The sequence below is a fragment of the Garra rufa genome, chromosome 1 (genome assembly GCF_049309525.1).
Source record: "Garra rufa chromosome 1, GarRuf1.0, whole genome shotgun sequence".
In the NCBI taxonomy this organism is placed as follows: domain Eukaryota; kingdom Metazoa; phylum Chordata; class Actinopteri; order Cypriniformes; family Cyprinidae; genus Garra; species Garra rufa.
Window position 1 is genome coordinate 82,221,955 of NC_133361.1, and position 24,873 is coordinate 82,246,827.

A 24,873-nucleotide genomic window follows, 5' to 3' on the forward strand; every position below is an offset into this window, starting at 1 on the left:
TTCTCAATTGTGGAGTAGCGTTGCTGATGTTTATTAAATTTCCGAGAAAAATAGCAAACGGGATGCTCGACACCAATTTGATCACATTGAAGGAGCACAGCTCCTGCACCCGTGTCACTTGCATCAACAGAAAGCAAAAACGGAAGGCGAAAATCAGGAGCAGAAAGAATTGGATAATTAGTCAAAAGCGCTTTAATCTTTTCGAAACTCGTTTGACACGATTCTGTCCACTTAAATGGTACCTTAGGGCTAAGGAGATCAGTTAAAGGAGAGGCAACAACAGAAAAATTTTTACAGAAATTTCTGTAGTACCCAACCATTCCAAGGAATCGACGCAATTCACGGCGAGTAGTAGGCACAGGGAAATGGGTGATAGCCTCCACCTTAGACTCAACAGGCCGAACTTGCCCGCCCCCGACAATCTTTCCCAAATATGTCACCGTAGCTCGTCCAAAATCGCATTTCGCCAAGTTGACCGTAAGATTAGCAAGAGACAAACGATTAAACAGGGTATCAAGCTGTTCAATGTGTTCCGACCAGGACGCACTATAAACAACTAGGTCATCCAAATACGCCTCCACATTATGCATGCCTTCGATAACACAGTTTACCAACCTCTGAAATGTGGCTGGAGCGTTTCGTAAACCAAAAGCCATTACTGTATAATTAAGGAAACGGTCAGGTGTAACGAACGCAGAGATCTCTTTTGCGCGTTCCGTCAAAGGCACCTGCCAATAACCTTTGAGCAGGTCTATTTTTGTTACGAAAGCAGCGTTTCCGACACGATCCACGCAGTCTTCCATGCGAGGCAAAGGATAACTGTCTGATTTCGTAATGGCATTAACGCGTCTAAAATCGGTACAAAAACGAAATGTGCCATCAGATTTTTTTACCAGCAAACAGGGTGAGCTCCAGGAGCTAAAGCTGGGCTCAGCGATGTTATTTTCAAGCATAAAGGTTACCTCTTTTTGCAGCTGAGCACACTTTTCGGGACTCACCCTATATGCATGTTGTTTTATAGGCAATGAGTCGCCAACATCGATATCATGTTCGACCAGTGAAGTACGAGAAGGAACATCAGAAAATAGGTTACCATAAGTCTGAATGACATTTATCACATCAGCGCGTTCGGTAACAGTCAAATGGGAAAGAAACGAATCAAGATCATGAATTATCTCCGAATTTTTCAACCTTCCTGCCACCAACTCTGTAGAGGGAAAATCAACATCATCCTTCTCTAGTGTAGTCAAAACAGCGGCACTATCAGAAACAACAGGGGACAATGGACAGGTCGAAGGTTCAGCACTGGACAGCTCCTGCTTTGTGATCACCAAAGAATCTGTAGGTGAGACAATTAACACAGCCGACTTTTTTCCAGACGAATCTGGTTGCCTCTCAAAGTACGGCTTAAGCATGTTAATATGACACAGACGAGTTTTTTTCTTTCTATCTGCTGTCAATAACACATAGTCAAGCTCACTCACCTTCTCTTTCACCTGATAAGGACCGCAATAACGAGCCTGTAGTGTAGATCCAGGTACTGGCAACAGCACTAACACTTTATCACCAGGAGAAAAAGTACGAAGTTTAGCACCACGATCAAAACGTTTTTTCATTCGTTGTTGCGACACCTTCAAGTTCTCTTTGGCCAACTCACATGCACGGTGCAATTTCAAACGAAACTCGGAAACATAGTCAAGGACATTGTTTGAACTCAGTTCGCTAGACCAATGATCTTTGATCATTTTCAGTGGGCCACGAACAGTGTGTCCAAACACCAGCTCGGCTGGGCTGAAGCCCAAAGACTCCTGTACTACCTCCCTCACTGCAAACATGACCATAGGTACTCCTTCATCCCAGTCTTTCTGGAATTCCAGACAAAATGCACGAAGCATTGATTTTAAAGTCTGGTGGAACCTCTCCAAGGTTCCTTGACTTTCTGGATGATAGCAACTAGAAGTACTATGTTGGATATGCAACTGATCCAGAGTCTTCTTAAAAACACGTGACATAAAATTCGTACCTTGATCTGACTGGATAGTATGCGGAAGGCCAAACAATGAGAAGAACTTGATAAGTGATTTCACGATCACTGGTGCAGTAATTTTCCGCAAAGGAATTGCCTCCGGAAAACGTGTAGATGTACACATTATTGTTAGTAAATACTGATTTCCGGACTTCGTACGAGGCAAGGGACCGACACAGTCAATCATCACACGCTCAAATGGTTCACCAATAGCTGGAATTGGATATAACGGAGCAGGTGGAATAGTTTGGTTCGGTTTTCCAATTTTTTGACATACATGACAGCTTCGGCAGTAATTTGCTACATCGCTTTTTAAGCCCGGCCAAAAAAAATGTCGGAGCACACGATCGTATGTTTTGTTTACTCCTAAATGACCGGCAAACAAACCGTCATGTGCAAGTCTCAGGATTTCAAAACGATATGAGGAGGGAACTATTACCTGCTTAATAATTTGCCATTCATCAGCAGCAGATGAATTTGATGGTCTCCACTTCCTCATCAACACACCATCTTCAACAAAGTATCCTTGTGATACACATTCGAGTTGCTCAACAGGAACAACAGTTTCGAAGAGGGACGACATTTTCTCATCTTTCCTCTGTTCAGCAATAAGCTGTTCGCGTGACAGAGACAGTTTATTAAGCACCATAAAATGTTCATCTTGATTCTTGACGGCGATGTCCAAACCATCAATAGAGTTTGAACACTTCACTTCCCCAGAATCTGAATTAGAAAGGAACGTATCATTTAAATCAAATTTCCACTCATCTTCCGGCTTACGAAAGCTTTTATCTTTCAGTCTCTGTGACATAGCGCGAGTAACAGCGCACGAAGGAAATACCTCCGGGTATTTCTGAGCTAATTCATCAGGAGTAACGCAGGGAAGAGGAACGTTAGTTACCTCAGGGCTAGCAAAAACTTTTCCTCCCGCTAAGTCGTTCCCTAAAATAAAAGTGACATCTCGAACGGGAAGACACGGTCGCACTCCAATAACAACGCGGCCGCTAATAAGGGAGGACTCAATTTCAATTTCGTGCAAAGGCACATTCACGAAGCCCATCTCAAATCCCTGTACTAAGACACTTGAACCAATAGAGCTATCCTCAGACAGCGGTAATATTCCTTCCAGAATAAAACTCTGCGCAGCTCCTGTGTCACGAAGTATGCTGACTGATTTTCGCGAATTCGAATTACCAGCCAAAGATACAAATCCGTTCATTATAAACGGCACATACCCCTGTTCTTCACACACGTCAGCTTGCGAAGCTAACAACTCTAATCCTTCTACCTGTGGCGAGGACGTCATCAATAAACCTACTGGTTTAGGGACACTATTTTTCTTTTTGAGTGCATTGCACTCTGCAATAAGATGTCCATGTTTCTTACAATAGAAACAAACAGGTGAGGACACAGGCTTAGAACTATCCACTTTATCCGCGGACAAAGTGCGCTCAAAGTGACGTTTTGAGAACCGACGACTACTACTAGCAGATGAAGATTTCTGCGCAATATTAAACACGTTCTTATGTGTCAGAACATATTCATCAGCTAGAGCAGCAGCAGCAGAACATTTGAGAACCTTTTGCTCATTTAGATAGGTTGCAACGCGTTCTGGTAAGCAGTTTTTAAATTCTTCTAAAAGAATTAGTTCACGGAGCTCTTCATAAGTTTTTACTTTTAAAGAAGCACACCACCGATCAAACATTGATTCCTTCTCGCGAACGAATTCAACGTAGGTCTCATCATCAGTTTTTCGATAATTACGAAATTTTTGGCGGTAGGCCTCAGGAACCAGTTCATAAATTCTAAGAACGGCAGCTTTTACTTGTTCATAATCAAGAGACTCTTCCACTGACAAAGAAGAATAAGCTTCCTGGGCTTTCCCCACAAGAACACACTGCAACAACATGGGCCAAAATGTTTTCGGCCATTTAAGATTGCTAGCAACACGTTCAAAAAGAGCAAAAAATGTATCTACCTCTTGTTCTCGAAAAGGAGGAACCATACGTATATTACGACTCACGTCGAAATCAGAAGCATCCGTTACACCCCTTTCACGAGCTCTCAATTCGATTTCTTTGAGGCGGCAAGCTTGATCCATCTCAAGCTTTTTTAGTTCAAGCTCATGTTTCTCACGCTCTCTCTGTCTCTCTTTCTCACGCTCCCATTCTTCTCGTTCTTTTAACAACGCTCTATCATGCTCTTTAGCTTGTAACTCTAATTTCCTAACTTGCAAAGCAAGATCTTCTGAACTACCCCTCACCTGGTTCAGGAAAGTCCTCCAATTTTTCCTCATCACCGAAGATACCTTGCTTATGCAACGAATTAACAAGCAAAACCTGCAGTTCACGTTTAGATAACGTATTACGAAAACTAACCTTATAATGGGAAGCAATTTTCATAAGATCAACCCGGTTAATTTGGAACAATTCCGCTTGCGTCGGTTTCGCAATAAAATCCGTTAAATCAAACATGATAGACATCTAAAGTTACAACGAAAAGGAAACTATGAGCAAAAATTCACACCAATCGAATGTGACTCAAAGGTTACTAAGAAACGAATTAAAGTGTGAACAGATCAAAAAGATCACACAAAGTCACACCAAAATCAATCCCGGACGAGCCCCCAAATATGTTACGGCCTATAGCCATTTTAAAGCTCGTTAAATTATATCATTACACAAATGACACAGGCCGAACATATAAAAGAGTCACAACGTCTGGTGTGAATTTCGAGACGCCTCCATTTATTCTTAAATGAACAAAAATCCAATCAAACATTCAAATAACAAACAAGAATTCAAAAAGGATGTTTACCAAGCTAAATCAAGCAAATCAACAAAAGAAATAATATCAGTTAACGGGTAGTAGCACTAAGGAACAGAACGCCTGACTCCACCTGTTCTCGGAGTAAAGTTCTTACCTGACTCCCGCATAGAAAATAAAACAGGTGAATCTTCCGGACAGCTGCTTCCCTCGCTCAGATCTTACTAACTAAACACAAAACGTGCGCTAACAAACAAATACGCTACCCGCTACTGATAACGAAACAAAGGATTACATCTTAAATAACAAAGTTACAAATTAAACCCAAACATAAAACAAAACATAGCCCCCAAAGAGGCGAAGTGAAAAAGGCGCCCTCGAGAACAATAGAGCCGAAAGAGAGAGCCACGCCATTGTCGCCTCGCAGCCTATTTATCTGGAATCCCTGATGACGTCACGCGACTCTCGAGGAATAGGGACTCCCCCTCAACGCCACCTAGGGACTCAGACACAAATGTCACACAGAGACACATAACACAAGTTTCTAGTGCTCTCAGAGGAAAACAGTTTGAAGGGACTCAAGGGAAAGAGGGAAGGATTCATCTTTTGAGCAGGTTTGAGATCACTACAAAAAAACAAAACAAAACAAAAATCATATCAAGATCATCTGTCAGTTTACATTCATAGACTCTAGCATTTGTACTAATGTAAAAAAGGACATTTAATATCTGAGAAACTAATAATTATCGTTAAGCACTCTATTACTAATAAACGTGATGTAAACACACATTCAGTGTAAGCACTCATATTACTTTTACACCCTAAATAAATAAATGAATAAGTATGATTCTACAGTCATAAACATATCGTCATAAATGCATCTCACAGTCATAATCACATCGTTTTTCTAGAACATTATAAATATCCTGGCATCGTGAGAGATGCAATGCAATCTAACGTACTTCATAATGTTTCATTTGATAAAGTCAGGAATTTTAGTTTGGAATAAGTCTAACTGGTAAAATGTGTACATGTTTTGTCAAAGTAAATAACAGCGAAAGCTAGTAGGAAAATGAAAGTAAGACTTACTCATGTAAATGTCTCCTCCTGCTGGGTTTGCGTCGCATCGCGTCCTTCTTATGATCGTGGTAAATATAAGTCATATTCCTCACAGCATATCTTCATTCAGAAACAAACTGTAACCAAGATGAACTTGAAGTCATGTTGCTTTGTTGCGGTGATGTGGGAGTTTCCTCACGTACAGATACTCCGGTCCTTGCCACGCTTGTAGCACATGGCTAATTTGCTTATCTAAAGGAATTTCACTAGTGGGCGCGGTCACATTAGAGATAATTAGTTGGAACTGGATAGACTAGACATCTCCTTGGTTTCATATAGATTAATTTATCACAGATTATTTGTTTTTGATAAAACTTACTTTGTTTAAAAGCATAAATCTCAAGCTTTCAGTAGATACCACTTTTCTGTTTGTGTGCTGAGTATTCACCGAGTTTGAACAATTTAAGTGACGCATTTCTAAAAGCAGTTCGCAAAGGCAGAGAAAACAGAAATCACCCTGTTTGTTTTCTTTATTCTAAATAAAAAAGCACAACTTTCTGCTGTTCTTGTGAGTGTGCACAAATAGAATTACACACTTTACAGTTTCCAATGATGTATATCTCTAATTTGTATGACTAAAACCGACAGAGCATTTTTAGTGTCTTTTGCGCTGATCTAAAAAAAAAGAGCTGGTATCACCGGCGATACAGCCGGCCTCTGGGAGTTAAAAAAAATGGAATTAATGAAGTGCTTAAAACCAGCCTCTATTGGTCATTAATTGCATTAATATTCAGAGATCCTTCAATACATTCTACAAATACATGAATCCTGTGCCCAAAGTTAAACATAGCCACCTAAAAAAAAATTTAATAGCATAATGCTGTCAATATTAAAATGCATACAAAAATTTCACATTGTTAAAATGCATCAGTTAGGATTAGAGGTAGACTTAGAACTAAGCTTAGTGGGGACAGGATATGCAGTTTATACAGTATAGTTTATACAGTATTATATGAAAGGTCCTTATAAAACATGACACCCCAATGTGTGCATGTGTGCTTAATGTATTTGTAAACATTTTAAGGAACACTGAATTTTTTTGCAATTCATGTCCAATAAAGGCTGGTTTAAAGCACTTAATTTATGACATTTTCAGATTTTCTGTGACCTAATCTAATATGAGAACAATCTGCAGTTAACAAAGCATTATCAACTCTTTACATATGAAGTAAGTAAACATGTTAATTATTGTGACAATAAATGATGAACTCACTATTTGTATTTAGTCTATTAATGTATTAACAAAATACTAATGAACTATAGTAGTTTTTAAATAATTTAAAAGTGATTTGTTAATGTATTCTTATTATAAAGTGTGATTCAGTACAAATATGCACTCCAAATTATAAACTATATAACCTATCTGATAAATTCACATTAATATGGCTGTTTGTTTTGTTCTTTACAGGCTGTGTGGGTGTCATCTAACTGCTCAGTCCTGTGGAAGTTTGTCCTCAACTCTACAGTGCTCAAACTCTACCCTGAGAGAGCTGGATCTGAGTAACAATGACATACTGGATTCTGGAGTGAAGCTTCTTTCTGATGGACTGAAAAGTCCAAACTCTAAACTGGAAATGTTGAGGTTTAAGTTTAAAATACTTTATTATTTTATAGATTTATTTTAAAAAAAAAAAGAATAAATAAATAAATTACATTGTTAAGATTAATTATTTATGCAATTACTGTTCTTCTTGTTCAGATTTTCCATATGTAATCTCACTGCTCAGACTTGTGGAAGTTTGTCATCAGTTTTACAATCATCAAACTCTGTCCTGAGAGAACTAGACCTGAGTAACAATGACCTGCAGGATACGGGATTGAAGCTTCTTTCTGAAGGAATAAAGAGTCCAATCTGTCAGATGGAGATACTGAGGTAACTGGTTATCCATAAAATAATTAACAAAATGCTTCTCATACGGTGATCAGGGTGAAAACCAAATGTCGTCCACATATGTTTCAGCAAATGTGGCCCAGGTCTATTAAAATGTATCTGGGCCAGTTTTGGCAAAAATATGGTACAGTAAGCAAAGGCTAATGTGGGCTTGAACCTAAAGTGGCCCACAAAAAAAATATATTCCCCAAAACAATTTGGGCCACTTTTGGCAAATGTATGGCACAGTCAGCATTGGCTACTCAGCGTATAAGCCTAACTTGTCCCACAATCATTGACTAATGGTTAGAGAGTCGGACTTGTAATCTGAAGGTTGCGGGTTTAAATCTCAGGACCAGCAGGGGTTGTTGGTGGGAAAGTGAATAACCAGCACTCTCTCCACCTTCAATACCACGACTGAGGTGAGACCCTTGAGCAAGGCACTGGAACCCTAATGGCTCCCTGGCACTGCAGCATGGGCTGCCCACTTCTCCGTGTGTATGTGTGTGTGTGTGTGTGTGTGTGTGTGTGTGTGTGTGTGTGTGTATATGATGTGTGTACCTGGTATTCATCACGTTATGGGGACCAAATGTCCCCACAAAGATAGTAATACCAGTACATTTTGACCTTGTTGGGACATTTCTTATGTCCCCATGAGGAAACAGGTTTATAAATCATGCACAATGAGTTTTTTTGAGGAAGTAAAAGTGTGCACAATCTCCTGTGAGGGCTAGGTTTAGGTGTAGGGTAGGTGTAGGGCGATAGAAAGTACAGTTTGTACAGTATAAAAACCATTACGCCTATGGAATGTCCCCACAAAACATGTAAACCCAACATGTGTGTGTGTGTGTGTGTGTGTGTGTGTGTATTTTCTTGAGTGTCACATGGGCTTCACATGCCAGTGTGTGCCTTTTAGTCTACTCTTCCCCACTGTGGACATCACTGGTCACAGCCAAAGTATAATTGTAGAAGGCCTCGACGTTAATAATTAAAAAAAAATCTTACAAGTTTAAGATCAGCAAATATTGAAAAGATTACATTTGAAGTGTGTTCTATGAAAATAAAAAGTTTAACATAAAAAGAAAATCCTATTTTTTGATATATATATATATATATATATATATATATATATATATATATATATATATATATATATATATATATTGTATTAAAGTGATTATTTCGGAATTTGCCAGTAAACAATAAAAGTGTAATAAATCATGAATTGGTTAGTCTTCACTCGAAAGTGGAGTGGAAGTGCCCAGGTGGAGCAGAGAGACAAAACTGTCCTGTTAAGGACTTCAAGTGCAGGCCAGTTACATCTGTCAATAGACTATTTTAGTTTTGTCTTTGTCTACTAAGTTAAGCATTAAACTGCTAGAAAATTTTAACAGTAGCAGTCAATTACTGCAAAAATAACAAAAGCACATAATTACAATTGTAAATAGTAAGTAGTAATTTACCCAACAAATATTCACATAGTTTTAAAACAGGTTTAGAGGGAGATAAGGCAGACAACAACAACCCTTATGAAAATTAACTGTGGTGAAAAATTGAAACCAAAAAATAAAACCAAAAACCATGGTTCCTATAGTTATTTGCTATACTATAGTTCAAGGCTGGACTGTAGGCATCAGGCATACCGGGCATTTTCCTGGTGGGCCGACGCACTTAAGAGGCCGACAGAATGATTTTTGTTTTGCCAAGGACTATCACGCAGGGACAGCGAGCAGCCAGTGGCCCATTGCCTCCTGTTTTGAGAGCATAAACCACTTAATCACAATATGCTATAGACAGAGCAATTAAGTATTTTGGTCTGCCAAATAAAGGTCGATCCACCCCAACTTCTCCCTCATAAGCTTTCCCCCACATTTTCACAGCAGATTTATCAAGAACAGTCTTGCTCTGTGGTGAGTAATGGGCCAAAGAGCCAGGCAGGAGGAGGAGAAGAAAGTAGTTGTATCAGCAAAGTGCTTGATTGCAGTGGTGTAGTGTAGCTTAATTTGAATGTTTTTTTGGTTTTTTTTTTAGAATTCTTTTCTGCCCACCAAGCCTGCATTTATTTGATCCAAAATACAGCAAAAGTAGTAATATTGTGAAATAGATGTGGTGGTGGGCCAGACTGGACCAAATACCAGTGCTTTACATTGTGAGGGTGTAGATTGTAGGGCAGTGTGTAACATCCACCTGGATAATGCAACGGCAACCATAGTGCGCCAGAATGCCTACCACACACCATCTTATTGGTGGAGAGGAGAGAGAGTGATGAAGCCAATCAGTAGATTAAAGATCATTAGAAGTCAATCAGTAGGCCAAGGGGGCAGTCATGGCCTAATGGTAAGAGAGTCGGGTTTGTAACCCAAAGGTCTAATGCTTAACTTTAATGCTTCAGTTTAATGCTTAACTTAGTAGACAAAGACAAAACTAAAATAGTTTATTTATTTAGTTTATTTATTTATTTATTTACTTATTCATTAGTATTAATTTTGAGCTGCTTCTAAAAGGACTCTTTTAGTTTCTATGTAGTTATTCATTTGTTTTATTTACAAGGCACTGTTGTAAAGGAGTGTTTCTTATGTGATTTGCCTTGCTAGTGTTTTTGCCTTAAATTATAGTTTTTATTGCAATCATTAAAATTAATAACTGAGCGGACGGCCAAGGGAAGCTTTTGTTATTTCATATTTCAATAGGCGATCGTTACTTAGAGCTGCCGCTAAAAGCACTTTGTCGTTTCTGTGTAATTACTTATTCGTTAGTATTAATAATAAGCTGCTGCCTAAAGCACTTTTTCGTTTCTGTTTAATTACTTATCCGTTAGTATTAATATTAAGCTACTGCCTAAAGCACTCTGTCATTTCTATTTACTTACTTATTCGTTAGTATTAATATTGAGCTGCTACTAAAAGCACTCTGTTGTTTCTATTTAGTTACTTATTCGTTAATGTTAATATTAAGTTGCTGCCTTAAGCACTCTGTTGTTTCTATTTACTTACATATTCGTTAGTATTAATATTAAGCTGCTGCTAAAAGCACTCTGTCATTTGTATTTACTTAATTTTCATTAGTATTAATTTTGAGCTGCTTCTAAAAGCACTCTGTTGTTTCTATATAGTTATTAATTTGCTTTCTTTACAAGGCACTGTTGAAAAGGAGTGTTTCTTCTGTGATTTGCCTTGCTAGTGTTTTTGCCTTAAATTATAGTTTTTATTGCAATCATTAAAATTAATAAATGAGCGGATGGCCAAGGGAAGCTTTTGTTATTTCAGATCGTTCCCTTCTTGAGCTATTAAAAGTGCGAAGCCGTTGCTTTTTGAGTTTCGATTGAGCCATTCTGCGTGCGGGCGATACATCTGCGGCTGACTGAGCCTAGGAGGCGTGGCTAGCGAGAATACTGCTTAAATAGTTTGCTTACTTTCCATACTGCTGGAAAGTGAATTCAGTCCTCAGACAAGAAAGAACGACGGCGCATAAGTGTCTACTTTAATACTATTTCAATAGGCGGTCGTTACTTAGAGCTGCCGCTAAAAGCACTTTGTTGTTTCTATGTAATTACTTATTCGTTGGTATTAATATTAAGCTGCTGCCTAAAGCACTTTGTCGTTTTTGTTTAATTACTTTTTCGTTAGTATTAATATTAAGCTGCTGCCTAAAGCACTCTGTTGTTTCTATTTACTTACTTATTCATTAGTATTAATTTTGAGCTGCTTCTAAAAGCACTCTGTTGTTTCTATGTAGTTATTATTTTGTTTTATTTACAAGGCACTGTTTAAAAGGATTGTTTCTTCTGTGATTTGCCTTGCTAGTGTTTTTGCCTTAAATTATAGTTTTTATTGCAATCATTAAAATTAATAACTGAGCGGACGGCCAAGGGAAGCTTTTGTTATTTCAGATCGTTCCGTTCTTGAGCTATTAAAAGTGCGAAGCTGTTACTTTTTGAGTTTCGATTGAGCCATTCTGCGTGCAGGCAATACATTTGCGGCTGACTGAGCCTAGGAGGCGTCCCTATCTGTTATCAGTAAAGCATTATTTGGTTGTCTATTTAACTGCGTCAGACCAGCTGACGCTGAAGCGTCAGCGGAAGCGTTCAGCCTCCTCGCCTGAAGACCGACGAGAGTAAAGACCAGCGACTTTTCCTTTTACCGACAACGCACTTAAGTACTACTTTCCTTTATTTCACTCGTCTTTCTGTCCTCCTCTATCATGTGTTTTCAATTCATTCCGGTGGTCTCTTCACATCGCTCCAACATCACACACACACGTCGACGCAATCTTTCTAATCTGCGTCTTATCGACACCTCTTCCACTGAACCATTCTCTTTCACGGTTGGACTCTGGAACTGTCAGTCAGCTGTCAACAAAGCTGACTTCATTTCTGCATTTTCTTTGCAATCTGGCCTTAGCATTCTAGGTTTGACTGAGACCTGGATTCGTCCAGAAGACTCTGCAAACCCAGCTACTCTTTGTAATAACTTTTCCTTCTCTAACACCCCTCGTCACACTGGAAGGGGTGGGGGTACGGGATTTCTTATTTCTAACAACTGGAAAAACTCAACCCATTCTCCTCTATGCAATTATAGTTCATTTGAATCTCATACAATCACTGTAACACCTCCTATCAATCTCCACATTGTGGTAATTTAACGCCCTCATAGTCAACTTGGCATCTTCTTATAAGAGCTGGCTCTTTTCCAGAGGATGGCAGCCCGCTTCTAGTCTAGCTGGGCATCACAGGGGCTTCACTTCGCTGGTTCAATTCCTAGCTCTCTGGTAGGTCTTTCAGAGTGGCTTGGAGAGGGGAGATATCCAAAACTCATCAACTGGTCACTGGGGTTCCTCAGGGATCAGTTCTTGGACCTCTCCTCTTCTCCATATACACTACATCTCTGGGCCCCATCATACAGGCACATGGCTTCTCCTACCATTGCTATGCTGATGACACACAGCTCTATCTTTCATTCAAACCAGACGATCCATCGGTAGCCGCACAGATCTCAGGTTGCCTGGCAACCTCTACAATGATTCAGAATGCAGCAGCACGACTGGTCTTCAATGAGCCCAAAAAAGTCCCATGTCACACCTCTATTCATATCACTGCACTGGCTACCGGTTACAGCACGCATCAAATTCAAGACACTGATGCTGGCATATAGGACAGCCACCGGATCATCACCTGCCTACCTCCATTCACTACCAAACATCTACACTCTACATCCTCTAGTGAAAGACGCCTCATTGTACCACCACAGAGAGGTATTAAATCACTGTCCAGAACATTCTCGTTCAATGTCCCTGCCTGGTGGAATGATCTTCCCACCCCTATCCGGAATGCAGACTCCTTAACAGCTTTCAAGCGACTGCTGAAAACTCATCTTTTTCGACAGTATGTGACTCAATAAAAAAATAAAAAATAAATAAATAAATTCTCCTCTCTTCTTGATCCTCCCTTTCTAGCTTGTTTTTCCTCTCTTTCTTGATCTTCTCCTTCTAGCCTGCACTCTTCTAACAACGCCTGATATATGGTATTTTTAAACACTTCCTATGTTGATCTGCCTCCTTAGGATGAATCACTGGTTGTATTCCCATTTGTAAGTCGCTTTAGATAAAAGCGTCGGCTAAATGAATAAATGTAAATGTAAATGTAAATGTAAGGTCGCTGGTCCGATTCCCACACCAGCAGGAATTGAAGGCTGGGATTGTGAATGAACATAGTTCTTTCCACCTTCAATACCATGACTGAGGTGCCCTTGAGCAGAGTGATAAAGAACAAAGTGATGAACCACCAACTGTTCCCCACAATGGCTGCCCACTGCTCCAGTGTGTTCACAGTGTGTGTGTTTGTTCACTTCTCACTGATGTGTGTGTGCGCACTTGGATGGCTTAACCCTCTGGGGTCTGAGGGTGTTTTGGAGCCCTGAAGAAGTTTGACATGCACTGACATTTATGTTTTTTTCAGTACCTTAAAAACATTTTAATGGCTAAAGTCTGATTACATTGTAATCAGCACATATTGGGCTACAATAATATGTAAGCAACATTAATGTACATGGTTGTGTTTTTGAGAAAACTATGTTTATGCTTGGGTACTGAAAAACTAAAGTTTTGAAGTCACTGAAATAAGGTCATGAAACACATACAGGCCATTTGTTAACAAGACTTTTGAGAATTGTATGGAGTAGGCTAGAATTTTTTCAACCAAATGATGTGAAATTCATCTCGTTCACTCTTTTCACTCTCTGCTGGGTTTGTGTCACATCGCGTCCTTCTTCTGATGGAGGTAAATATAAGTCTTATTCCTCACAGCATGTCTTCGTTTCAGAAATGAACTGTAACCAAGATTAACTTGAAAAGTTGTGTTTCTTTGTTTGCGGTGATATGGGAGTTTCCTTGCCATGCTTGTAGCACATGGCTAATTTTATTGCGCTTGTAGCACATGGCTAATTTAAATATCAGTGGTTCTTCGCTCATGGGCGTGATCACATTAGATATAATTAGTTGCAACTGGATAGACTAGACATCCCCTATGTTTCATATGGATTACTTTATCACAGAATATTTGTTTTCGATAAAACTAACTTCGTTTAAAAGCATACATATCAAGCTTTCTGTAGATACCACTCTTCTTTTTGTGTGCTGAGTATTCACAGAGTTTGAATGATTTAAGTGACGCATTTCTAAAAGCAGTTCGCGGATACAGAGAAAACAGAGACATCTCCCTGTTTGTTTTCTTTATTCTAACAAAAAGCACAACATTCTGTTGCTCTTGTGAATGTGCACAAATAAAAGTACACACTTAACAATTTCCAATGATGTATAGCTCTAATTTGTATGACTAAAACCGACAGAGTATTTGTAGTGTCTTTTGCACTGATCTTAAAAAAAGTAAGCTGGTCTCGTCGGCCTGTCCGTCGGCCCCAGAGGGTCAAATGCAGAGCACCAATTTCAAGTATGGGTCTCCATACTTGACAATACGTCATGACTTTATAGATATGGGGATGATTAGGAGGTCAGGATGGTTAGAGGCCAATGGGCAATTTTGGCCAGGATGCCCAGACAGTTAGGACCTCGGTTTAACGTCTCATCAGAAGGACGGTGCTTTTTGAGAGTATAGTGTCCCCATCACTACATTGGGGCACTAGGACCCACACAGACCACAGGGTGAGCACCCCCTGCTGGCCTCACTAGCACCTTTTCCAGCAGCAACCTAGTTTTCCCATGTCTCCCATCCAGATACTAACCAGGCTCAATCCTGCTTAGCTTCAAAAGGCAACCAGTCTTGGGCTACAGGGTGATAAGGCTGCAAATCAATCTGCCAAAAAACATGGTTACTATACGTTTACCATAGGGCTAATAATACCATAGTTAACTTTCCTTTTTCCCCAAAACATGACCCATGATAATGCAAAAAGATTTTCAGTTTTAAGTTTTTTTTTAATAAAGATATATTCATATATATGTCCAACAATGATGGACAATTTGGGGTAAATGCAAGTTTAGATGCAAGGGTGGAGTTAGGACAATTCTAGGGGCCCAAAGAGATCTGCTTTATTAGTAATAACACTACTAGTAGTAAAGTAAAAGAAATAAAAAAATGTATCTACAAAAGATTTACAAATAAAAAAAAATTACGGCTTATTTCTGCATCTCCAGTCAAATTACACCCCTCTCTGATTTACTGCATCATTCAGCCCATCCTACCTAGTGTAGAGTGTTGCTGCTGAGTGAGAGCAGGGGTGCTTTTCAATATCCCTCCTTGTTTCCTCGCTCCTCCGTCCTCCATCCTATGACCCGGAAACCAATCGAGTTCAGCCATCTTATAGGACATCTCAATTCTCTAATTACACCGAGAGGAGGCTAGGATCGAAGAGTGAGGAGGCTTCCTGAGGAGTCTTGAGCGAGGATACACAGGTGTATACTATGCGGAAGTGTTTTATCGACTAAACGTGATGCACTCCTCCCACTTCAGATATGTCATAATAATTTACATTTATATTTTACCTTTGCAGTGTAAATAATGTCATATATTTAAACAGGGCATCTTGCTTTGTTAATAATTATTATGAATGCCTTAAATAACAAACTTTAAAAAGATATGGGCAGATCCCTTTAGTGCAGCTAATGACGCTTTGAAGTGACGCTAGAGTGGTCAAGAATATTCCAATGTTCATCCTTTGATTCCTCCGTCCTCATCTCCTTTCCTTAAATCCTTCCTTCGTATCCTAAGGGGGTGGAGCTAAGACGCGAGGAAAGGAAACGAGGATGAAAAAATAAGAAATGAAAAGTTGAGTTGAGTTGAACAGTCAAAGCAGATATATCATCAAGTTCAACAAAGAAGCCGGTCATCAGAAACGACAAGCAAGGTTACAGAGAGCAGAGAGAGAGAAAATGGTCCGACAATTACTCAATACGTTTTTCGAAAAGAAAGGTATATGTTTATTCTCGAAATTTCCTTATCTACCACTATCTGATACTCAATACAATAGGTTACGTTTTTTACCAATGAAAATTAAATATGTATTTTTTTATCCCAGATATAGATCTTGAATTTGTAGCAAATATGCCAGCATTATCTTATTATCATCTGCTAGCTACAGCCATGGTAGGACTCTGATTAAATACTGATACAGTACCTAGTGGTCAAAAGCAATAACAAAAGTAATAGGTCAGTACTATTATATTGCAGACAAAGATTTTGAATAGCTAGGTTAGCTTGTATGTTTTGTGCGGAATGGGTGTGGTAGGGGGGCCCAACCTCACATTTGGTCATAGGGCCCAAAATTGTGAGCGGCGCCCCTGTCCATAGATCAAGCTTGTTTGTTTAGCACACATCCTGATGCTTTTGGATTGAGAACTGGGGAACTATAGCAGGTATCATGTCAGAGGCAGCATGATCAAGAATCATTATTATTTGGGATATTGAATCTGAATCTTGAATCTGCCTGTTTCCCCCTGGTTGCTTAGGGGTGCAAGTTGGGCTTAAATTCAGGCTTAAAATCTTCAACCGTGGATTTCAGTGTTCTGTTTACAAGTGTTTATTTCATTTTAGAAAAAATAAGTTTTGTGTTTAAGTCTTATCTTTATATTCTTTCTTTTACTTTGTTGACATAAGATTTCAGGGGCAATATTAACACTTTATTTTTGCACTTAAAAAAAGATATATGATATCCAATGATTTAGGGGGTATATTAGTTTCATCCTGATAATACTAAAAGAGAACAAAATTATCTTTTTTGTGACCAGTTGTTTTTACTGAACAATCAGTTTAATATAAAAAGGAACTAATTTGATGTGCACTGTTGTTGTATGTTTTTGTAGGTTATCTGGCTGTATGGTGACACAGAATGGCTGTTATTATTTATCTTCAGCTCTGAGTTCAAACCCCTCACACCTGAGAGACCTGGATCTGAGCTACAATCAACCAGGAGATTCAGGAGTCAAGCTGCTTTCTGAAAAACTGAAGGATCCAAACTGCTCACTGGACAAACTCAAGTATGTCAGGCAGGAGAATTTTGGGGTTTACTGTTTAAACTTTTCAGTGTTTCTATATATCTATATCGGCTTAAGAGTTTTAAGCACTAGTCTAAGGAGTGAAATCTTAACTAAACTGCTCAGAAAAAACTAATTAACAACATAACATTACTTTAACTCCCTGACTGGCAACAAAACAGGAGCAGACTGTGAAAATACAACAAAAATGGCAGCTACCTTTCTACAGGTTTTATAAAAGGACTTATTAAAAATTATCTATTATTTATGTTGCACACATTACCAACTTGTAAATGAAGGAACAAAACAACCCTAACATTGAATATTACAAGTTACACATTAGAGTAAATTAGTTGACATTACCTGCACTGCAAAAAAAAAAAAAAAAAAACATACTCAACCATAAGAATACACAGCAGTTTGAACACAAAGTTGGGCAGGACAGACAACACACTGGAAAATGTTTCTTAGCTTCTGTGACCAACTTTCTGTCAAAGAGTCAAAAGGAGCCAAAGAGCAAAGCACAGAGGAAAACACAGAGAACAATAATGATAGCACACTAGAGCCCTGCACGGGCCTTAAATCTAAGCCCTAGCCCGGTCCTGGCCCGAAACGCACAGGCTGTAGCCCGGCCCGTGTCCGACAGCTTATCAAAAATTTTGGCCCGAGTCCGACCCGAAGCCCGTCTTTTTTTCCGCCAAACAGCTTATACTGTTACAGCCATTAAAATAGACCAGATTCGTATTTAATAGAAAGTTTATGTTTTTTCGTTTCGTTTTTTTTTTTATCAAAACAATTTAGAGAAATGTTTGGAGTTTTTTGTTTGTTTGTTTGTTTGTTTTTTAAATGTAAGTTTTAGTTTTTTAAGTGACATTGATATCCAAGCGGTATGTGGTCCACAGTGAGTTTACTCAATTTAACCTATATATCAAATCAACACTTGTCTAGTCTACAATGCAATCCACAGATATAAAACAAACATCAATATATCACAATGTTAGATTTAAAGTTTATTATCACCATCTCAGAACAAAGGCATTTTGAACAAGGACGAATAATGAACAAATATATAAAGAATAAATAATAATATAAAAAACTTCAAAAACACAACTTTACCACGTGGTTGAAAATCTCTGTGCTGCGCAGAGTATGTGAGCGGAGTGGAGCGGCAACAATTTCCCCCCACGCTCCTGGCATTTAATAATCGCTCTGCTCCCGCTCCACTCCTCGCTCACTGATATCAGAAACACCGCTCCGCGTCAAAAATAAATAAATAAATTAAGTATGTTTGAAATGTAACAGTCCTGTTCATAAAATATAATAAAATAAAATAACAGGAGAGTTTTAAACATAGTGTGCAATATTTGTTCCGACCACAGCTAATAATTGTCAGCATTAAAAGAGTATTGCTGCTTTATCCAGTGCAAAGTTTGTAATGAAAATAATACGTTTTCGTCAGTTATTTTACCTACAGATCACATTATTTCTGATTTGAGTGATCCATCTCTATCAAGCTAAACATGTTTAACATATGATTTCCTGCTTAATGTGCAGTTATATTATGGACCATTGGCATGAATTGTACTCATGATGGAGCGGTGGTGGAGTGCTCTTGAAGAGAGTGAAAACCATGACGCTCCGACTTTTAAAAAAATCCGCTCCTTCCTCCATTCAAAATCACACCGCTCCACTCCGCGCTCCGCTCATACTCTGCTATGCGCGAGTATCACTGGCGCTTCCGGGGACGCACGCATTAAATCTCATTAAACTTTTTTTTTTTTACGTTTTTTTCTAAAGCAGGCCCGAAGCCCGATATGCGTGCAAGTTATGACGTGAAAATTGGCCCGAAGCCTGGCCCTAGGGGCAAAAAAAAGTCGGGCCCCGACGGGCTTGGGCTCAAATGCAGGGCTCTACAGCACACCACAAAAAAAGACAAGTCAAGTCACATTCAGTTCAATGCCAGTCTCGATGTTGCAGGACACTATTCAGCTGTAAAGCAGCTCTTTAGAAGATGACAGTGCAGCTTAATTCAGTTGAAGCGTTGTCCTCATATAATGGTTTTAGTCAATGCAGTCATATTAATACATTTATAAAAGTTACGTGACTATCAGATTCCAACTAAACAAGCCAAGAGGAGACAGTGACAAGGAACCCAAACTCCATCAGCTGACAGAAATGGAGAAAAAAAAACTTTCCCTTTTCCCCTGACCTAAGTGAATGAAGCAAGTAGAGCTGCTGTTTAAGCAAACTGCTTAAGTTTCTGTTGCTAGGTATAAAATGACATTTTGGTATTAGTATGGACACCACAGTTATGGAGCTTTTATTTGTGGTTGCTTTCAGGATATCAAAGGAGCTTAACACCCTTTTTGTGTGCTCGACACACTTTTGAAGGTGCGGGTGCCCTCCAATTGATGTTTCTATGCTCTAAAATGGGGAATGTTTGCTTTTGGTGCTGTGATGTTCATATCAACACAGCTGCTTGCTCAGCAGGGCGGGCAATCGATCAGTAGGTACGCACTGGTGCTGAGATTTCTTAAGGGGGCAAGGTGATTGCATCCCACGCATCCGCACTCAGTTCCACACTGGGACCTAGAGGTGGTGTCAGGAGCTCTTTCACAGCCACCATTCGACCCTTTAGAATCCATTGCTATAAAGGCGCTGTCTCTCAAACTTCATTTTTTTTCTTGCAAACTGTTTTGATGTCTGCCAACCAAAATATGGGTCAGGGAGCTCGGTGAGCCATGGCGGATCAGCGAGCTCAGAGAGTCATGGCGGGTCTGACAGTTGGGGAAGCAGTGGTGAATCAGGGAGCTCGGGGAGCCATGACGGGTCAAATAGTTCGGGGCGCCATGACGGATCAGACAGTTCGGAGAGCCATGGTGGATCAGTGAACTCAGGAGGCCATGGCAAATCAGCCAGTACAGAGGGCCATGGTGGAGCGGGTTCTGGAGGGAGCTTTGGAGGCCATAGTGGGTCAGGGAACTCGGGAGGCTATGGCAGATCGGCCAGTTCAGAGGACCATGGTGAAGCAGACAGTTGAGAGGGCCATGGCAGATCGAGGAGCTCTGGAGGAGCGGGCTCGGGAGGGAGCTCTTGAGGACCGGGCTCTGAAGGGAGCTCTTGATGAGTGGGCTTTGGAGGGCGCTCTGGGCGAGCAAACATTAAAGGCTTGGTCGAAGCACACCGAAAGGCAAACAACGATCTGGCACAAGACAGAAGACAAGAGGGGAATATAAGCAGGACATTATAGCCATGTGAGCAAGTGACAACAGGTGCGGGGGGAGGAGACGAAAAGGCCAAAGATAAGGATAACAAGAGGGCGGGGAAAAAACACCACAAAGACCACAGAGCTGACAAAACAAAACACGTGCTTAGAGACAACAAAAGCATGTAGACAACGAACACAAGAGACAGGGCTGGGCTGATTAGACCGGAGACATGACACACTCAAGATGGGTTTGGTGCACACAGGAAAGAAAAAGTAAAAAGGAATGGTCTCTGATCTCTTGTCAGATGTTCTCCAAACTTATCAAACATCTTGGCAAAAGGAAGATGTGATAAGTATTAAATAAACGGTTACCATTAATTGTGGACAATGTGTATTAAAGTTTATTTTCTAATAAAATGTTATTTAAAAAATAAAAGATTAAATGAATAAACAAAGCAGATTTATTTTCACAGCCTTTTTGATCATTTACCAAGGGTACCAACAATTCTGACCAAGACTATATATATTTTTTATATTGAAGTTGTGACGACAGAAGTTTCAGGATTGTTTAATATTGTGTGCAAAACAATCCCACACTGTACTGTTGTACAGTGCACACAAACAGTAGCCTAGTACTTTGTTTTAACCTGTAAAGTTAGTATGTTACTGCCATGAAACCAATAACAGCATGTCGTTTGACAATAATTGTTGTTTAGCCATGAAGAACCTGGACAAGAGCAAAGTACTCAAGCCTTGTTCAGACTGTCATCCCAAATCCGATTTTGTGCGTATCCGAATGGAATCCGATTTTAATAACTGACTGTCCACACAGTCGTATCACAACTGTTCATATCCGATATGTGTACCTAAACGCGCTCTTTCGTTTCACAGAATGTGCGTTGGTTTCTATGGAAATGCCGTTGCGTTGTTATGCCAACACTAAAAAAAACAATAACAGCAATAAACTTTGCAATATCGATAGTCTTGTGATATCACAACATTCCGTTGCGTTGGATTATATTTCGTCTTCTAAAGCAGCGGCAGAAACGCAGGAAGCTGGAATGTGTGACTTTATTCTGTGCTGCTGTCTCCGCTGGTTACAAATTTCAAAGAGGTGCGTATACTAGCCATATGTTGTCTTTTCCCGCTTCATTTGCAGTTCGCAACAACACAAGCTTGTTTCTGCAAAGACGTTTTTATTTTTTCCACAAAAACGTCTGATGTGTTTACGTTTTATGTGGCATGAAAACGTGCAAAAGCATCGCCAAATCCGATCTTACCGGTCAGACTGAAACAGATTTCCAGAAATCCGATTTGAATAGGATTCCAAACCACATACGAATGTAGCTCGAAACGGATTTGACCAAATCGGATTTCATGTAGTTCGTTGCTGTTCAGACTACCTAAATATGATCGAATTTCAATCGGATTTGTATACAAATCGGATTTGGGCATACAGTCTAAACGAGGCATAAATAGTGGCATGCAATCAAGTAATCAGTAATAGCACAATATAAAATAATTACAATTATACGTTTACCAGCTGGTTATACTGCTCTGGCTTTTACAGTTAATTTACAGGTCGTTTTGAATGTGCTGTAAAACAGGGAACTTTTCTGAGGACAGGACAACAAAAACTGGGATTGTCCCTGAAAAACCGGAACTTATGGTCACCCTACTGAATATGAGATATATCCAGATACACAGCCCTACTAGCAACCACTCCATGCACCCTAGCAACTGAACAGCAACACTATAGTAACTTAGTACTTAGTACAATAGTACTTAACAACAACATAGCCACCACCCCAAGTACCCTATTAACTGCATAGCAACACTCTAGCAACCACCTTGTGTACATGGCAACAACATAGCAACAGCCTAGCTACCACCCCAAGTACCCTAGCAACCATATAGCAAAACCCAGGCAACTGCCCAAAATGTTATCAACCACACAAGTACCATAGCAACCATATAACAACAGCCTAGCAACCACCCCAAGCACCTTAGCAACTGCATAGCAACACTCTAGCAACCACCTTGTGTACTTGGCAACAACATAGCAACAGCCTAGCCACCACCCCAAGTACCCTAGCAACCATACAGCAACACCCTTGCTACCACCCAGAATGTTATCAACCACACAGCAAGTACCAGAGCAACCATATAGCAACAGCCTAGCCACCACCCCAAGTACCCCAGTAGCCATATACCAACACCCTAGCAACCACCCGGAATGTTATCATCCACACAGCAAGTACCAGAGCAACCATATAGCAACAGCCTAGCCACCACCCCAAGTACCCTAGCAACCATTTAGCAACACCCTTTCAACCACCCAAAATGTTATTAACCACACAACAAGTACCATAGCAACCATATAACAATGGCCCAGAAACCACCCCAAGCACCTTAGCAACTACATGGCAACACTCTAGCAACCACCTTGTGTACTTGACAAAAACATAGCAACAGCCTAGCCACCACCCTAAGTACCCTAGCAACCATATAGCAACACCTTAGCAAACACCGAGAATGTTATCAACCACACAGCAAGTACCACAGCAACAATATAGCAAGAGCCCAGCCACCACTCCAAGAACATTAGCAACTGCATATCAACACTCTAGCAACCACCCAGAACACCCCAGCCACTACAAGATAACACCCTAGCAACCACACTGAGTGCCTTTGCAACTGCATAGCAACCACCCAGAACATGTTGTCGACATCATTGCAACCACCCTAGGTATCTTAGCAACTGCATAGCAGCCACCCAAGTAAACTGGCAACTACATAGTAACAGCCAAGCAACCACCCTAGGTATCTTAGCAACTGCATAGCAACCAACCAAGTAAACTGGCAACTATGTAACACTCCCTAGCAACTACTCCGAGTATCTTGGCAACTGTACAGCAACAGTTTGTTGACTGACTGAATGTGTCTCTGTGTGTGTTTTCTAGTGTGGATCATGGAGGAGAATTCAGGATTACTGCAGGACTGAAGAAATGTACGTCCACACACACACACACACACACACACACACACACACACACACACACAGCTGTAGTGACTGTTGTTGTGTTATAAATGTCTATGTTCTTGTGTTCAGATGCCTGTTTTCTCACACTGGATCCAAACACAGCAAACACTGAACTCAGTCTGTCTGAGGAGAACAGAAAGGTGACACGTGTGTATAAGAATCAGTCGTATCCTGATCATCCAGATAGATTTGATCATGTGCCTCAGGTGCTGTGTAGAGAGAGAGTGTGTGGACGCTGTTACTGGGAGATTGAGTGGAGTGGAGATTATGATGTGTATATATCATTGTCATATAAGAGCATCAGCAGGAAGAGAGGTGTTGAGTGTTGGTTTGGATATAATGATCAGTCCTGGAGTTTGATCTGCTCTCCCTACAGATGCTCATTCAGACACAGTAACATATGGTCTGATCTCCCTGTGAAGCCCATCATCAGTAGAATAGAAGGGAAACATAATATCTATAGAGTAGGAGTGTATGTGGATGAGAGTGCAGGAACTCTGTCCTTATACAGCGTCTCTGACACAATGAGCCTCATCCACACAGTCCAGACCACATTCACTCAGCCGCTATATCCTGGGTTTAGTGTTGATTATGGATCATCAGTGAAACTGTGTTGATGAATCAGAATAGAGTGATGAGAGATTCTACCCATAATGCTTTGAGCTGCTGATAAATCAGTAACAGTGAAATGTGATCGAGTCTCTCCATGACATTAATACTGCAGCTCAACTTATCTGATATACTTATCTGAATAAATCTGTCATAAATCCTCATATAGACAGTAAGATCAGTGTGTACCTGTTTGTTTTTATTGTTGTCTCATTAATCATTTGTTTTATTACTGTCAAAATGTAAAAATGTCACAAACGTGATTCCTAAAGATGTAAAATGTAATTCATTTCCTCTCTATTGTTTTGAACAGAAATAATAAAACACAATGACAAATCAACTTGATATCAGATTTTAATTGAAGTTTGTATCATGAATATAATCGATTCCTGACAAGACATGAGCTTCTGACATTAAAATATGACATTAATAACAGCATTTAATAAAATATATTGTATCTATAGTAAATCTGTATTAAATGATTATGAGAGCTATCTTAGATTATTTTTTTTAAATGTATTGTGACAGCTTAATGGACTTATTGAGTTTCATATTTTAATCACAGTATATTTATAGACAAAAATCCTATTTTTATTTATTGCTTATTTAATTATTTGTATATTGAATTGATATGAACAAGTATTACATTATATATATAATGCAAACATTACTTTATCTGAAATATTTGTATCAACACTTTTTATTGATTTAAATTATTTTAATTATAAAAAATAAATAAATTATAATAA

At 39.6% G+C, this 24,873-nt stretch overlaps 1 protein-coding gene across 1 annotated transcript in view; it reads left to right on the top strand.

Annotated features, from left to right (window-relative positions):
- LOC141339677 (uncharacterized) overlaps positions 1–24,157 on the top strand; it is a 61,379-nt gene extending 37,222 nt beyond the window's left edge. Inside the window, exons 6-10 of the mRNA XM_073844973.1 lie at positions 7,320–7,493; positions 7,611–7,784; positions 17,094–17,267; positions 23,436–23,482; positions 23,585–24,157. Coding sequence (XP_073701074.1) covers positions 7,320–7,493; positions 7,611–7,784; positions 17,094–17,267; positions 23,436–23,482; positions 23,585–24,132 — 1,117 coding nt within the window. The 3' untranslated portion in view covers positions 24,133–24,157. The remainder of the gene's footprint in view (positions 1–7,319; positions 7,494–7,610; positions 7,785–17,093; positions 17,268–23,435; positions 23,483–23,584) is intronic.
- The last annotated feature ends 716 nt before the right edge of the window (positions 24,158–24,873 follow it).